Genomic DNA, 17,728 nt, shown 5'->3' with positions numbered 1-17,728 from the left:
GGTTCATTACCTAGATTTCATTCACGGTCATAGTGATTAGTGATATCTTCTTGCTCTATCTATAATCATGTCTTTACTTCTTCATTTCATTCATGCTCCATGAATATTGTAGTACTATATTATATAATATTAGTATCAGACAGACTAAGCTGAAAATTGTGAGTGAATGACGAATGTTTTGGTTTTCATTAGACAGCAAAAAACCCAATGCCCAATTAACCCATAAAAATAAAAACAAAGCAAGTACAGCTCTCATGTTCGAGGCTTTGAGCCCAAGTCCCCATTGGAGCCACTTTTCATTTTCTCTGTAGATCAAATCCCAAGTAAGCATCGCGACGTAGAAGCGAACGGGTGTCGTTTGCCTCTTTAGCTGTCTGAGAGAGATGAGAGAGAAGTGAAATGCATATGGTCTCTTTTAAGCAGCCTTCTACCCCCCCCCCCCCCCTCCTCACCTTCGACTGAGTCTCTGTTTCTCTCAGCTTTGCACCTCATGGACGATCTGTTATTGCAGAATATAGCAATTCCAGTGCCCACACTGGCCTCCATGATCCAACGCCTCACGTGGACGGCCTCCTCTTCGGCCGCGTCACTTACTTCGCCCCCTCCTCACTTCCCGACGATTCTGCCCCAACTCCCCCCGATACGCAACTCTTTGCCACTATCTCCAGCTTCCTCTCCTTCCCTACCCTTCCTTCTATCCTTCTACGACGTACTCGGCCGGTTCGACTCCTCCCGACTCATCTTAACCACAAACCCCTCATCGGCTGGTTCTCCTCTCTCCGGACAACCCCCTCTGCCTCTCCATGCGCGAATCCTCCGTCGCTCATGCTCTCTTTTCTATCCCCAATCTCTCTCTCCCAATCCTAAACGCTAACTTCAATTCCCTTTTCGGTCCTTCAATTTTCCTCCCCTTCACAACTCCTGTACAAGACCAATTCATCCAAACCAACCAGCATCGGGCCTTCCAGTTCCAATCATCGAACCTCTGTTTTAATCCGCTATCAGTCAACATTGGGCCTGCATTCAGAGGGCATTACGGGTCGTTTAGCCGGAGCTCTGCGCTCCCCTTTTTGAACTGTGAGTTAAGGAGCTCAACGGCGATGAATGAAGATAGAAATGAGGAGAATTTAATTGGATTGAAACAAACAGCAAAGGATCAATCGGATTTGGATATGTGCGCCAAGGGAATGCAAATTGGGAGATTGAGCCGGTTGATTGGACAGGAAGCCGTTAATTACACGGCTGGATTAAAGGAAATCGAAAGCTTGGCCAGGCTCGTTGAAGCCAGCTCAGCTAAGGTTCTTGAACAGGTGAGCTTATTACTATTGTTTTCTACGCTGAGAGTGGTTAAAGTTGGTTTCTTTGTGCATTTCAGGATATTTTCTAAATCAATTGTTCACAGGAAAATCACAAATAGGAAGTTAAGGTACCAAGTTGGTAGGTCTGCTTGAGTGAAATAGTTGCTTCCTGTTGTTTTTGATCATTCATGCCAGCTAATTTCTTATATTTGGTTTGATTTAGTTTTCCCAAAATGAACCTACTTTATATTGTGTTTTTAGATCATCAACATTTTTATGCTTATTGTTGCATCTCTTCATATGGCTAAACTAAACTATTTTAGTTTACTTGCATGATTAGTTGTTTCCAAGTGGCTTACTAGTTCAAAGTGTATCGGCTCAGTTCAAGATTGAACTTTTTTTGTTAGGTTACAAATGAACTTAGCATTAAGGATAGCATAATACAGTTTGTTTCCCCATTACATGCTTGATATATGGTGCTGTTACCTTCTATGAAGTTCACCTTGTTTTAGCGAATTTCAATGGTGTCTAATTTTGATTATTGCCATTTTTATGAATACTGAATAATTTGTGGTATTTACTATTTGGAGAAACTAGTACCTTCCTTTATTAGTGCCTTTTATGTTTGTCTGTGGCATTACTATGAAAAATTGTGTATATGGTTTTATAAAACAAAAACTAGTATAAGAAAGACATGATGAAGATTCTCATTATTTAGGGGTAAACTACAGAATGGCAATGTTAAGTTGCCTTGTTCTCATGAAAGCTTCCGGCAGTAAGGATAAAGGATTGGTAGAAGGAATCTTTGGAGCTGCATGACATGTGCTTTTGTAAGGGTTTAAGAGATCTTAACTCTTACCTTAAATCAGCTGCAAATGCAGAGGGCCAACAGAATGTTGTGTTATTCTGTGTATTATGGCTCACATGTATTTGAGATTATTCATCTATGTCTCAGAAATGTGATTCTGTTTCCGCCAATTGATAAGCAAAATTGTAATGTTAGAAAAAAAAAAAAACAAAAGGGCATAATTCTTATTGTGTTTTTGTTGCAATGCGTTCAAGGGTTTTATGAATTTTTTATTTTGTATAAGTTTAATCAAATACAATGCTTTATGAGTTCAAAACTTTATGCTTGGGATGTAATGACTAAACGCATAAATTACCTGTTATCCTATTGAGTTTCTTCTGTGGTTTCTGCCCTTTAGCAGTTTCGCTCTGTAGTCAGGTATGACTCATTAAGAAATTTGGAGAAAGTTCGTCGCTGATATCATGGTGTGTAAAATCACTCTCTTTTTTATGCTAAAAGTGGATTGTATAATTAATTGTGCATTTGATAGACTTTGGAACCTATTGATTCTTCTTCAGTTGGTAGGCTAGATTTCATTGGAAAATAATCCAAATGAAAAAATAACTGAAACAGTTTGACTCACAATATTTGATTTCCTCTTCTGTTTGGCTTATTGGTTTTCCAGCTGACTCTTTGAAGACAGAAATTCCTGATGTTGGAGCTGATAATGAAAGATGATTGACTTCGATGCTTCATAAGGTTGGGTTTCATTCTTGACGATTGAGCATGAGTTGATTGATTTATTCTACCGTTTCTGCCAATACCTCATGAATTGGAAAATTACTCGGGTGGCCTTTCAACCACAGGAGGGTTATAAAGCTAGGCTATGGATTTGTATACTACCTATGATGTTGAGCCTTGTACATTGATCTCTTTCTTCTGCATTTGCTATTTTAAGTTTAATTCTGTAATTTGGGACAAAAATATGGTTTTTGAATTTTGATGGAGAAATGAAATTCATTTAGGAGGCTGCATATATTCTGATCATATCTTGGTACGCATTCTTTTCAAAAATTTATGTAGCTTATGATCCCACTTGACATATGTAATCTAACTATTCAATTGAACCTATGTTTTAAAAACCATTTTTAATTACTTTTTCAATTAATTTGGCTCTCGCCATAGAATTTTCTACCATGAGGATGTTGATGTAGTTTTTGTGCTACAAATAAGGTTAGATTGACGATTAAAACTATTTGTTTTTCGTGGACAAGGACTTGTTAAAAAAAAATGGAAAATGAAGGGGAATGATACAAAAAATGGAAAATTGCGGTCAAATGAAGTGAAGTGAGATGGAGTGATACCTCTCTGTTGAAGTGGATTCCTGTGAAATGTAAAGTTTCAGTACAGATGTAGAAGGCGTCGTTATCTTTGCCAAGAGTTTCATCTTTGTCCGTCTGTCTGTCTGTCTGTCTGTCTGTCTAGGGATCAGGAAACAAGATCACGAAACCATGTGCGGTTCAAGAACAAGGAAGAGGTTTCCACCTACTAACTCCCACCGGACCAGTTTAAAGAAACATTACTACAAACTACCACTTTCTTCTCGAGAAGTAGTATATAAAAATATTAATAATATATTATTATTTTTACAAAAGTAGCCGCAATTTTGTACTTCGAAAAGTAGTTGTTAAAACAGCCCCTTAAATGGAACTTTCAGGAAAGGAAAAGATGAGCATCTGGACTTGGTCAAATCTCTTAAAACAAAAGACAAGTCTTCCACGCCAAGAAAACAATGGGAACTCAACTACGTTGGTCGGGGTTTAGCCACGAATCACCCACTTATAAAGCCAATGGAAGGATGCCACGTCCCAAATTTTTCATTCTGGAATATCAAAAAGACAAAACAAAATTCTCCAAATGCTTCCAGATACTGTGAACAGGTGTTTTTCTTTGTTCCGAAGAAATCCTCAACTTCGTCGTAGGTGACCTCACTTCCTACCCCAAAAACAGAGTAGAACAAATACCAAAACCAAAGGAAGTTAAACTTGAACTTCCTGTAATAAAATTTATAACAAAAACTTTCAAAGTCACACAGGCCTCTAAGATTGTTGATGTGTGAGTTCCTGTTAACTACTTCTTTTCCTTCAGTAAATATTTACTTTGATTTCCTCTTTTGGTACCTAATCTCCAGAAACTTGTCAGCTTTTTCACTTGTTTATTATTAATCAGTTATGAGTTCCCCGTTGAATACAAAACTCAACTCTTCTGTTATGGCGGATAGTGTTAAAGCTAGTAATAAGAAGCCTCGGGGGATACGAAATGGACGTGAATCGGTAGAGGACACAATTGAAAAGTGGAAGAAGTACAATAACAACCAACTTCAATTTGGCGAAGACGATGGCCTCAAAAAGGTTTGTAAGGTTCCGGCCAAAGGTTCCAAAAAGGGGTGTATGGTAGGGAAAGGAGGCCCGGAGAACTCCAGATGCAAATTTAGAGGTGTAAGACAAAGGATTTGGGGCAAGTGGGTTTCAGAAATTAGACAACCAATAAACGGGGGTGATGCCGGAAGTAGAGGAAACAACAGGCTGTGGCTAGGTACGTTCTCTAATGCCATTGATGCAGCTCTTGCTTATGACGAGGCTGCAAAAGCTATGTATGGTCCTTATGCTCGCCTCAATTTTCCTGATCATTCCAAGGAATCAATAGGTAACTCCAACAAAGTTCCTGCTTCATCTACTACTAAAACATGTTCAACTGACTCTACTTCGATATTAAATTCGGAGGACGAAAAAGTTAAGGAATCAACTATTCATTTTGCGTCCCTTGGAGAACCCCAGTCTCCTGAGCTTCATATAGTTGAAGAATCAAACGTCTTCTTAAAGGATAAATCGATGGAGAAACGTGATTGTTCTCAAGTTTATATAAAGGAGGAAACAGAATTTAAAGCCGAGGACAACGCAAAAGAAACCAGAGGAACAGAATCCAATTCAAGGAATGACTGCAAACCTTATAGAGAGCATGGAATTGAAGTTGAGACGTTAAAGGAAGCCACGAATGATGAACTCATTATGAGAATCCACAACTCTAAGGGCATCAAGGATGCAAATGGATACTTGCAAAATGAGCTGAAAGATGAAGAATGCCAATTAAGGATTGGTTTTATGGATTCTGATGATTATAATACGCAGACACCCTTTAAGAGGAACAAAATGGAATCAGAAGTAGAGACATCGGAAAGAATTATATCAAGTGCCTACATAGGCTTCAATTTTAGACACAATTTCGTGGATAATTATGAAGACCAAGATGCCAGCATTTCAATTGTTGACTCGGAGCCTCCTAATAATGTTAAAGTTGAGATGCCAGCAATGAGGGAAAACTGGAAAGGTGCACTTGCTGGAAGTATTGAATCCATGGGGTATAATTGTTTCTTTGGTAAAGATAATAACTTGCAGGCTGAGCATACAGATGGTAACCTCAGCTCTGATATTTATTGTAAGCCTTCAAGTGAAATGAAAGCAGAAGCGCCTATATTAAAGGAAGAAGTGGAGGTTGAACCTAGGGGATTTACTGACTTTTATAGCTACAAGAATTTTGATAATATTTCTGATCAATTTGAGTTTCCATCTACGAACCACCTTCAAAGAGGCAGGCTGCAGGGGCCCGAAGCAAAGATACAGGATGGCTTCAACCAAAACGAAACAGACCCTGGTGTAGATTACAAGATGGAATTTTGGACGCCTGATGTTGATTTGGACTTTATAGAAGGGACAAAATATACTGATTCATGGTTTCCAGAGCGTAGATTCTAGGAATTCTGGGGCCGTTTATGATGTGGCCGATGAAGTATGAAGACTATGATCTTTAGTAACTGCATGTTATTGCAGTTAATACCAAACATCTCGTTAGACCCATATTGTTTATCTTAGGAATGTTGTCAGAAGCCATGTTACTATGTTACACACTGATTATTTGGGTTCATTATTTTTTGAACCTTTTTTCATTGTTTCAGGTTTTGTCTTTGTCCTTGTGAATGTTTTCTCACTATATTTTCTGAGCAAGTAAATATTTGTTTTTCCTCCTTTTTTACTTCCTGTGTGAAGGGTCATAATCCCAATATCTCATGTCAAGCCAAATAATGAAATGGACATCACATCTTATATTTGATGAGAAACACTAAAATCTTGAGTCACCATAAAGGAAAGTATGACAGATATGTAAAGTGAGAGCTGTAAACAAATAAGCACTGCTGATTATGCCTGTGAAAAAGAGTTAATGAATGCCATATGTAATCGGGTCAATTCCATCTAAAGTCCGGTCCAGAAGCTTCTAAAATCAGCCCATTTCTGTTTACATGGATCTGGCCCATTTTTTAAATCTTTTGGACCATTTTTATGTAAAATAAATTCTTAAACAAATAGATTAATTCATTGAGTATTGTATAAGTTTGGTTTATCCAAATTTATTAATAGCTTCAAAATTATCTCTGATGATTGTTGTAATAGAATTACAAATTTTCCAAACCATTTAAATGCCATCCTATTTTTTACCAAAAAACATGTTTTGTTTTTACTATGGAAACTGAATAGCAAGGTAAGGTTATTACTTATCAGTATTATTTCAATTTCAGTTTATTTTTCTTGTTCCCATTGTGCCCTGCTAGTCTACTGTCCTTGGTATTGAGGATCCCTAGTTCAAGCTGAAGAACATGGGCCAGCCATTCAGGAAAAACTCCGGAACAAACCTTGCATACACACACCCTTCGACACGTTGGTCATGTCAATTCTTAGCCGGAAAAAAGGCTGAAATTAAAATGGACAGCTGCTCACTCTTCGTTAAGTCCAAATTCCAATAACATTGATTGAAAGCCCTTAAATTTCAGAGCCAAAAAAAAAAAAAAAAAAAAAAGAAAGCCCACAAATTAACCCTCCTTGCCCAAAAAAGGCTAAAAAAAAGAAAAGATCAAAATTCAAATGCCCTGGTTCCTCTATATTTCCAGTTAAGACACATGGATCGTGGTGACAGAGAGGCATAACTCTGTCTGCTTTTTGCAACTATTGACGCACATGCTGGTAAACAATTCACGCACTTGTTTTCACGGTTATTAAAAACAAAAGAATAATAACAATAGGTGGACTTGGAAAGTTTTTACTTTTATCCCTTGCGCCCCATGCCACTGAGGATGTCTTCAAATCCATCGAAGATGGTCCATGTTTCGCAATCCATTGTTACTACAACAAGTTGAGGTCATTCATTATTTATCAACAGGGTAAGAAGTTGTAACTTGAAATAGAAAAGATGAAATAACCCTGAATCCGAATATCATGTCAACCCCATTGGGCGTACGTTTTTTTCTAGTGGAAGCAGAAAGGGAGCGTGGAAATACAGTCACCTGGAAAGTGGGAATTAAAACTATCCGATAGTTCAGAAAGAGAAGGATTGCAGATATTGCAAAAACAGGCGGCCTTGGTATAACAACTGAACCGCAGCTTACACGAATTACGAAACAAGTCAATCTCTCCACTCCAACTCCAACCTTGTCCATCCTGCAGCAACAGCCCCTCTTTACTTTCCATTTCAAACCGTCCGCACATACACATATACATTCTACCATTAGGATAAAGTAAAATCAGTGGCCTACCCAAAACCCATTTCCCTGGGTGTTGCCAATGCCAATTCCCCATTGGAGATCCACACAAATAATCATCAAAAACACATATGTATAGATGTTAGAATTAGATATTATTATCCAGTCAAGCGACAAGAATAAACGACATAGGAGGAAACAGAAAACCAAACATAACAAGGCAAACCGAACCACCCGTCCTCATTTGTCCAGCCAAAGATGTTTACAGAAATAAATGGAAAATGCAATCAATCACTCATTCTCTTTCAAGCTCACAACCTTTGTTACCACTTGCTACATCAAGTAGGTATAACTTATAAGGCAATAGTATATCATATATTCAAGATTTGTTATCACTATTATTTTTTATTGTTTGAAGACAGGAACAAGAAGAGCGCTAGCAGAGATTTAAAGCTCACACATTTTTAAAGAAAGAAACCAACAAAAACTTGATAAATTTGCTATCGAGATCGGTATGAGACTAGAGAAGCGAAGATAATGGGGGGGGGGGGGGAATGCAGCACTACGTACCCACATGAATCTTTCTTCAGTGACTGAGAGACAAAGCAAGAGCAAGAAGAACCGATGAAACTCAGGATGGATAGCGCTAATGAGGATCAGATTACATATCAAAAAGCTTCAAGATCTTCCATGGCGCTATCCCTCCTGAGCTTAACAGATTCTTCGGTACTAATCATAGCTTCATAAACAAAACAACTCCCCTGAGCAAGGATAAATAAACCAAGTAAAAAGAAAAGGAAAACCCAGTTAATAGTCTGCTCTGATAATGTTGGTGAGGTATTTAAAAGAAGAGAAGCCTGTATTTATAGCAGCAGAAGAGAGAACGTGGGGGAAATGCAGACAGCGCCTGGAGCCATGAGGAAACTTGACTAACTTATAACTCTTTATTTGACAATTGGGAGGGACAGATTTGATATCATATATATGCAATATGTATGTATGTATGTGTATATATATATACATGTATTTTTTTTATGTTGATTTCTTTATCTTGTCATTTTAACGCCTCTGCCGACTACGGTACTAGTTGAAATTGAACATGTAAATCGTGGTTGGCTCATAAATGGACCCGTATTTTTGCCATAATTGTACAATAATTGCACTGTTAGTTGCTTTGTTTTATTTATTTCTCTTCTTCTGCTGAATATTCAAAGGCTAGCTACTCAATAATTCTTTCTACCCTTCATGATTACTTCTTCTTTTTTTGGTTAATCTTCTGATTAATGATTATGATAGTACATAACACAGTTCTAATCACTTTCTTTCCACAGAAACTCTAGCTGCTTACTCCCAACTCTGCCTGTCCGGGATTGGTTTAACAACCCACACGTTTCTGCTTCCATTGGCTGATTTATTAAAGGAGTTGAGAAAAAATTGCCTTCATAGAAATCTTTCTCAACTTTGGTTCAATTTCACGGAGCATTGAACACATTTTCAGATTAATGTTTAAAAAATGAGCGTAATTGCAGCACTTGTCGATTACTTTGATCATTGCCAGCTCCATTAATGGAAAAATATGTGATATATTGTAACGCAATAGTATGATGTGGGGCTCAGTCTTCTCCACTTAACACTATTATCACAGAGAGACTGTATCCTAATTGTTCGGTGTTAATAAATTTGGGAAGTTTCTTACTCTATGATAATAACATTGACCCAACACGTTTTTGCTTCAAGTAGTTCCCACCATCAACATTGGCAGTCCCATAATATAACATTGCCAAATTTTTTGGTCACTTCAGTTCTGAGTAGAGATAATGGCACATTCCTAAGGGATACCAAAGTTAAGGGTATTTGAAAAAGAAGAGTTTTATGATGAATGCCGATGAATAAAGTCAAATCAGCTTTATTCTTCTACATTTGTATGATTTTTCAAATTAACGATAAGAAATTTTTTACCTCGATTTGATTGATTAGGGAATTGAAAGAGTTGCATTAAATGAATCGGGAAAACTATAGATAAATTATAAATAAGTTGAGCAAAATGTACCGAAAAATAGTATTAAAAAAAAAAAAAAAAAAAACCTAAACCTTTCTATTAACATTGTTTTCTACTTCATAGATACATGCCCCTAGAGGGTGAGAGAAGTGGAAACTGACAAGTGAGAAAGGTTAAGAACACCTGGTCAAACAACTAAGAGAAAGTTTTGCAACTGGTTTAATCTCATATAAGGTCTGAAGTTGAGCTTCCTTCATCTTAATATTGTTCAAGTATCTTTTCCAGAGACGACAATCACTTTCTCATTCGAATATAATTGACTATCTTTAATTTTCTGTGTCTTACATATTTACACATTGTTCACATCTCTCATGGAGCTTACAGTCCCATTTTTCTCCATGTCGTCTAGTATATATGGATTTTGCACACATGCAACGAAGCCCGGCAGAGGGGGCATCTTGGTAGAGAAGAGCATATAGTTTTGCATTTTTTTTCTTCGAGTGACACATGCTACCAATCGAACTCGTGGATGATTAGTCGCCAAACGTGAAAACAAAACAAGAAGAAAAAAAAAGGTGAAGGCCGAAAGTCGGGGATCTGGGATAAATGTGATCATCAAGCTGAAATGGGCCCGCACCCGACATAACTTTTGATGAGTATATATATATATATATTTTTTTTGGGACCGAATTTTGTTGATACGATGGAGCAATGCGACCCAACGCCAGGTTGCTGGATGAGCAAAGGTCCCCGGTCCCCACCTTATTAATCTGACGCAAATCGCAATGATTATACGGTGTACCCACTCCCACAGTCCTAGAGGTGACAGGCAGCTTGTGGGCCCGGGTTTAGTACGGTTCGTTATATAATCAATGAGTCATGTTAAGTACGGTTCGTATATTTTGTGTCGTATTAAATTATAAATTTTAAACTTATTGAATCAATGCAGTATGATTTATTAATGGTAATTGCTAATATGTGACACACGAGCTCTGGTGACAATGTATACAAATATAAGGCTTCGTTTATTTCATAAAAAATAATTTTTAAAAGGTATTTATATTTTTAGATTAAAAATTTTTTTATTGTTTGGATGAATTAATGAAAAATATTTTTTGTTGTTTAATTTTTTTTAGAAAATCAATTTTTTTCAAATAATATTAATATAACTATTAAAATATTAAAAATGATTGATTATTAAAATATATTAAAATTATTTATTATTAAAATTATTAATATTAAAAAATAATTATATTTTAATAATAATATTTCATATTAAAATATTATGTTAATATAAAAAATACTTAAAATAAAACTATTTATTATTCTTAATATTATTTATTCATATATTATAATATTATTTATTAATAATATTTATTAATATATTATATTAATAGTATATTATTTATTAATAATATGTTATTTATTCTTATATTATTATAATATTTATTAATTAAATTTATAATATTTTATTATTATATTATTTATTAAAATAATATTATTTATTCATATATTATAATATTATTTCTGAATATTATTTATTACCATATAATAATATTATTTATTAATATAATATTATTTATAAGTACGATTATGCTCAAAAGTATTAAATAATAATTATACTCATAAACAGCTATTTTTCAAAAAATGTCTATCGTTTTTAAATTCGTAAGATAATTTTTAAAAAATAATCTCATTTTTCATTGACCAACTATTTTTTTGTCAAATAAATAGTTAAAAATGTAAAAATCATTTTCTCAAATCATTTTCCAGCCTAATATTTCGTGCCGGTTGATAATTATTATAAATAAGTTTAGTTTTTTAATCTTTAAATTATATACATGCTATTTTTATCATTGAATGAAATTTTTTTTACTCTCTTATAATATTTTATATTATCAATTTATAAAAAATATATTATATTTTTAAATTTATTTGCAAAATATTTAAATTATTAGTAAATAAAATTATAATTTATATTTATATTTATATTTTCTAAAGAAAATGCAATTATGAAATGTATATTATTTAAAAATTGGTTATGACAAAATATAAGACAAAAAATGATATCAGTGAATGACGAGATAGTAAATAAGAAATCAAATGACAATGTGATTTCTAATGATCATAGGTTAAAGAAATATTTTGTTATTGAATTATATAATACTCTTTTAATTTTATCATGTAATTAAGAAAAATAACTATTTTAAATTCATTGAATAAATATTCAAAAGAAAAAGAAAAACTCAAATTCAGATGGTTTGTTAACACAAGAAGCAAATGCTGGGCCTTGTCAAATTTTTGAATGAGCCCAATAATAATTTGAAGAAGCCCAATTATTAGGGCGAATGCCATCAATATAATGGACTCTGAAAATCCAGAATCCTAAGAGAAGCCCTAAGCAAAATTGAGAAAATGTCGACGTAGCAGGTGTTCTCTGATGCCGGAAATAATTTCCTTTGGGAGATTTCCGGTGGTATCATACCCGAACGGCGCTCCGGTTCCTCCACTCCCTTAAATACATACTTTTCTACTTTATGATGTTATAGCTTCCTTGTTTATATAAGAATCAGCAGTTGACATATATATATATATATATATATATGTATATACACACACATATACATGTCTGAATGATACATAACTTCTGTTTATACTTTTTCCGCCATAACTACTAAACAATAGTAAGGTTGATGGTTCTCTCTTTTCAATTTTCATTCCATCTTTGAAAAAAGACATAAATGTATTATGTATGTAATATATAAGAGATAATAATTTTGAAAACAAAATTTCTTTATTCAAATAGCTTTTAGTTATTCGTTGATCTAGTAAGTTTTGACGTCTGTATTACTCTTAAAACATAAATTAATTAATTGATGTGATTTAAATCATAAAATTTGATCCTCTCTGAGGCAGATGAGTTTTGTTTTCATAGACTTGATTCTGTAAAATAAATAAATAAATCACATAACTTTGATGTGATTTAATCACAACCACAAAATAGTTTACTATTGATTTTAATTTTGAATTTTGTAATTGTGAGTAAAGCCCGTTAAGATTTTATGATAATTTTTACCAGAATGAGTTCATGAGATAAAAAGACTCGAGGCATAATTAAGATAAACAACTTGAGTTTATTGATTCTAATTAATTAAGTATACAGGAGCTGTTGTACAGAATATGGACTATAAGTAGTTCCTTCATCTCAGCTATATTTGCTGAAAGAGTTATAGTTCCTTCATCTCGGCTATATTTGCTGAAAGAGTTAAGGCATTAGGCAGGCGTTGCATGCACGAGGAGAGGAGTTATATATTTTAAGATGGCAAAAATTAACAAAGTCAATGATGTAATCCAATTCATTGCGAGAGTTCATCTCCCCCCCCTTTTTTTTTTGGCCAGTAGAGTTTATACTTTAATATAGTCTATAGTATATCAATTTTTGGTAAACTTAAAAGTTGAATTTCATAATTTTAAACAAAATTAAGTATTTTACAATTATCACGACAATTCACCTATGACTTTCAAAGTCTAGCAATCTTCAACAATATTACATATTTATACATCAGATATAGATGATTTGTTTTTTGGTCTTACAATCCCTTATCTCATGAATATGACTTATATATTAGCCGTGCTTGACCCGAATGAGACCAGATCTCGCAGTGTGATTTACTGATATGTACTACTCCTTTACCATTGACCAATTTATTGCAAAATCACATGTTTTAACATTCGAACCAATCTATGGTGGCTGGTAACTAGTTCTTCCCAACAATATGGAGCTTGTGGTTGTCAATTTAGGTTGTCAAAGATATAACATGTTACTTGTTAAAATTATTAAAATTTAACAAACCTAACATCTTATATAACAAATACTCATAAATCTTAATTCTCCCATGTGAAAAAGTTAATCCGTAATATATCTTGATCATGCATGTATAATATGCATCAATCAAAGCATATTTTAAGCAAATAAATTTCAAATTGAATTAGTTTGAGGGCTTGGGCTATAAAGTTGATTTGAAATTGGTGCAATTACAACTTTGTTTGTTTTTTATCGATTTTTTAAATTAGAAAAGAAATAGAAACTTTTAAAATTTATAATTTTCATCATCTATGGATATATTTTAATTTTGGAAAAGATTGAAGCTGACAATGCATACAATATATAATGCATACGTATTGGATTGGACAGCAGTTTGTTATATTTTTGTAAGTAGCTTTGATTAATATGGAATATACATACATATATGCTAATTAATAGTAATGTGGAGATTTTGAAGAAGAATGGCAGGGCAATTGGCATGGAAATATGGAAGCTAATGGTAATGCCTGGCAGTGGCAAATATTGAATGAAAAAGGTCTTAAAGAAGAAACTCCATATCATATGTCACGAAGAAGCAGAGGAGAGGAGGATGGGTGGCGTGAACGCATTCAAAAGTAGACAATAGTACACGGGATGATTAAAAAGTAACACCCTCTTCCTTCCCACTTGCACCCCAACTTGCAAAGAAACCGTCCCATTCAAAAAGCTCAGCATACGAGAGACAGACGGGGAGCAAGTTGCACTTCTTTTAACAGCTATATAGAGAGAAAAAATTTAAGAAAGAAAAAATAATTTGCAACTTGCATCTATCTTGTCTTTTAACCAATAGTTATCAAAGTCAAGTTGCAGATAGAGAGAGAGAGACAGGCAGCTGTCGGATTCCTTTCACGTTATTAGTATTTTAATGCAACATGCTTCTGCCCCATGCAATACCCGAACCGGAAATTTCTAGGTTACTCGCAAATGTTTTCTTCGTTTCCTTCACTTTTCCCCCTCCCGGTCAGGCCACCCCCATTGTTCAGATTTATTTTGTTTGCTTGCGTCTCAATATACTAATAGATGTTACCACATCTTTGGAAAATCACCCCTTTTCAGCTCCTGCCTGCTGGAAAAAGGAATGTTCATTTGAATTGATTCCTTGCGCTGATACGTTAGGCATCTCTCACCAACTTTTTACCACTGAAAAACACCTCCTAAATCCGTTTATCAGATCAGAGCCAGAGGATAGAATTTTTATACCCCCAGACCCAGAATCAGATGAATGCATGTAATAATTTAACCGCGGTTTTACTGGTCCTACTGCAATGTGCCGGTTGTTCACTGTCAAATTGAAAACGATGTGAACCGCACGGGTGCTAACTTAATTACCCTTCGAAAATTCATGTTCTCGTCTGCCCATTAACTGCCAGCGTGCACCCCCCTTTTCCATGATTCTCTATCCCTATTTACTGTACAGATCAAGAAAAATGAAATGCACCCCCTGTACCTCCAATGCAATTTACAATAGATCCCAAGTTTTTACCTTAATTCGCATGCTCTGATATTCCATGAAAAAGAGCTTTCCTTTTGCTCCAATTTCTGGCGAATCAAAATCTCTTAGCACATCATGCGCATCTCACCATGTTCGCGAATTTACATTGAGCAAAACAAATTCACCTCGTAGTCTTGCTAGGTATTTGGTCTTTATCTCCAATATCGGCCCTTTCCGACTCAAAAATTCAAACCCCAAATTTTTTTTTTTTTTTTTTTGTTGTGCCGAAACTGGATGATAGACTACTGGCGGTCAGCCATCGCCAGAAACGGCCCAACTTCTGGATGAAAAAATTCAAGACCTCTTTCACATGGAAACTTAATATTAAAACACTCAACTCCGCTACTTTATTCAAACCAAAGCTGCCTTTTATTGGTCATCTTTTGCTGTCTAATGCAGTTCCGTACCGTATTTCGCGTTAACCCATTTTATTATAGCCTTCCCTACTAATAATAATAATAATAATATCTTCCCAAATTCTCCGTCCATTACATTCAAAATTAAATACTATTTAAAACTCTATCTTGTTCTTTTATTCTAATGTCTAATTTTATAAACTTATATACAAACCGGAGAGAACAGTCGGAAGCAATGACGACAGAAAATCATGAAGGCTCATATATTTTTTTAACAACGTAGTGTGTGTATTTATTAATAGTATTTCACAGATTAAACAAAAGAAAAGTAAAACAAACAAAAGAAGCTGTCATCAGTTGAATCGAGAAACATGAACTCGGTAGTGATAAGATGTTCCACCGGTAACCCAACATCGGATACTCACAAAAACGACGGCGTATCACCAAACACTTTTTTTACTAAAAAACATGAAGTAGGGAGAGAAGGGGGGAATTAATCTATTTGGATGAAGAGTTTCACTCACGAAAATGGCTTCTTTTTGCTGTTTGCTATTTGCGCCTGGCTAGATTCTCTGCGATCTGAGCCAGTGACTGTAGGTTGCACCGAACAATGGTGTCTACGAACACACACGTGTCATCTTTGGTGTTCCCCGGCGGTACGTCCACCACGTATGATTCCACCACCACCGTTTCGTTCCCAGCAGTCGAAGGGTGGAGGGTCGTCACCGACCTGTAGTTGGCTAGTCGATGGTCTCCACCGACGACGCTGAAGCTGAGAACATGACTCTCGTCGTCAAGGATTTCGAGACGTTCGGTGCTCCTGGCGGCAGGGAGGCCCGAGATGACGTGGACTTCACGAAGGGTGCCAACTTCACCATCCCCAACGATGACATGACAGCTCTTGACGAAGTGCTTGTAAGCCTGGGGGTTATCGAAGCGGCGGACGACGGACCAGACGGTGGAGACGGGGGCGGCGATCTGCTGGACGACGGCTGAGCAGCACTGGTTGGGGCCAACAGGGTGGGTGTGGTGGTGAGCAACAGAGTCGGGGACGGGCATGGTGCATGTTAAAGGATAGCGCTTTTGGCGAAGCATGGAGGAATTATCAACTGTTTCTGTAGTGATTGTGATGGTGGAGTTAGTGTTGGGGGTGTTATTGTTGATTCTGTGGAGCAAGAGGGATGACTTTGGAGGATTCGCAGGCATTTCTATTGAGATGTTTTTTTTGGCGAAATGGTTCGTGCAAAGAGCAAGAGAGAGTATATATATGGTGGAGAGAGAAGGGGAAGGTGTTGGGTTAGTCGCTTTCCAACTTGGAAGAGGAGGTTTTTCCACTGTGTGATGATGTGGGTTGAATTTTCTAAAGAAGAAGAAGAAGAAGAAGAAGAAGAGTGTTTAATGAAAGTTTATGTGGGGGTAATAAAATAGGCCTAGTTGCTCCTCAACTTTCTCCCTATGTCTCAATGCTTTGAGATTACCAAACTACCCCAAATATTCTTTTGTTTTGTTTAAATAGAACCATAAATATAAAGAGAACTTCCCCGTATATTTGATTACATGTTGCGTTCTATTTGCCCCTATAAGCTCCTTTACTCCCTCTCTCTTTCTTTTTGTTTTTTTCTTTTAAGTACTTTTGAGGTCTTTACCTATCCATTAATAACATTTTTGCTTTATGGAAAAGATATGACATTTGGCCAAAAAGATGACAGAATTACTACTACCAATTGATTACACAAAAGATAATAAAGGTGAAAAGAAATTAATCCATTTCCCAACCCTAGACAAACGTGTCCAACACAGGCTAAAACTGGGAACTTGTCTCAAGCTGCCATGCCCATTACATGTTGCAAATTGATAAGTGGTCCTAAGGCATACCTATAGCTACCAAATAGATATTAAAAAAAAAATTCTAATAGGAGATGGATAAAATGTAGTTATTGAAAGAGATCTAAAATGTTTTATGTGGTCCATTACCATTTGAACTTGATTGTTGCAGTAAATGTTTCCAACTGTTTACCCACAAATCCATCTTTCGAGAAGTAAGCTACAAGAAAAAGGCCAGCAGAAAAAATTAAAAAGACTGAAAGAAAACAAAATGATGATTTGTAACTATTTCTTTAGCAGAGAAGGTCATGAGTGTAAATTCAGAGAGTGCCAAATTTCGTAAAGGTCCAGGAAAGTGAGGGTCAAAAGCTAAGGTGATTTGAAATAAGGCAAATAGACGAACAACTTGCTTGAGAGTCGTAAGCCGAAAAGATAAGATAAAGCATTTAAACTTACCCTGGTGCAGACTGCAAAAAAAAAAAAAAAAAAAAAACACACGCACACACACATTTTAAAGAAA

General features: G+C 35.5%; 2 protein-coding genes and 2 pseudogenes across 6 annotated transcripts; 2 read left to right on the top strand and 2 right to left on the bottom strand.

Annotated features, from left to right (window-relative positions):
* The first annotated feature begins 470 nt into the window (after window positions 1-470).
* LOC111293869 (uncharacterized) lies at window positions 471-3,119 on the top strand (annotated as a pseudogene). Its single transcript, XR_016327892.1, has 2 exons — window positions 471-1,310; window positions 1,403-3,119. The product of XR_016327892.1 is annotated as an uncharacterized LOC111293869 (transcript).
* A 957-nt stretch (window positions 3,120-4,076) lies between these two features.
* On the top strand, window positions 4,077-6,174 carry LOC111293868 (uncharacterized). 2 transcript variants are annotated; one of them, XM_022886897.2, is made up of 3 exons: window positions 4,077-4,200; window positions 4,315-4,680; window positions 4,792-6,174. In XM_022886897.2, the coding sequence occupies exons 1-3, from the start codon at window positions 4,197-4,199 to the stop codon at window positions 5,895-5,897; spliced, it is 1,476 nt and encodes a 491-aa protein (XP_022742632.2). In that variant the 5' UTR covers window positions 4,077-4,196; the 3' UTR covers window positions 5,898-6,174. The 2 variants fall into 2 exon arrangements, with proteins under 2 accessions (XP_022742632.2, XP_022742631.2); XM_022886896.2 differs by having other exon boundaries at window positions 4,315-6,174.
* Window positions 6,175-6,325: 151 nt separating this feature from the next.
* LOC149515197 (uncharacterized) lies at window positions 6,326-8,643 on the bottom strand. 2 transcript variants are annotated; one of them, XM_089744176.1, is made up of 3 exons: window positions 8,243-8,643; window positions 7,478-7,631; window positions 6,326-7,316 (listed from the first exon to the last, which is right to left on the bottom strand). In XM_089744176.1, the coding sequence occupies exons 1-3, from the start codon at window positions 8,246-8,248 to the stop codon at window positions 7,240-7,242; spliced, it is 237 nt and encodes a 78-aa protein (XP_089600302.1). In that variant the 5' UTR covers window positions 8,249-8,643; the 3' UTR covers window positions 6,326-7,239. The 2 variants fall into 2 exon arrangements, with proteins under 2 accessions (XP_089600302.1, XP_089600301.1); XM_089744175.1 differs by having other exon boundaries at window positions 7,478-8,643.
* A 6,890-nt stretch (window positions 8,644-15,533) lies between these two features.
* On the bottom strand, window positions 15,534-16,908 carry LOC111294108 (abscisic acid receptor PYL4 pseudogene; annotated as a pseudogene). Its single transcript, XR_016327891.1, has one exon. The product of XR_016327891.1 is annotated as an abscisic acid receptor PYL4 pseudogene (transcript).
* Between the last annotated feature and the right edge of the window lie 820 nt (window positions 16,909-17,728).

Source organism: Durio zibethinus, chromosome 14 (assembly GCF_047325235.1).
Source record: "Durio zibethinus cultivar Kanyao isolate XHJ-2024 chromosome 14, ASM4732523v1, whole genome shotgun sequence".
Lineage (NCBI taxonomy): Eukaryota > Viridiplantae > Streptophyta > Magnoliopsida > Malvales > Malvaceae > Durio > Durio zibethinus.
The sequence above is the reverse complement of the archived record's forward strand: the minus strand, read 5'-3'. Positions and strand labels throughout refer to the sequence as shown.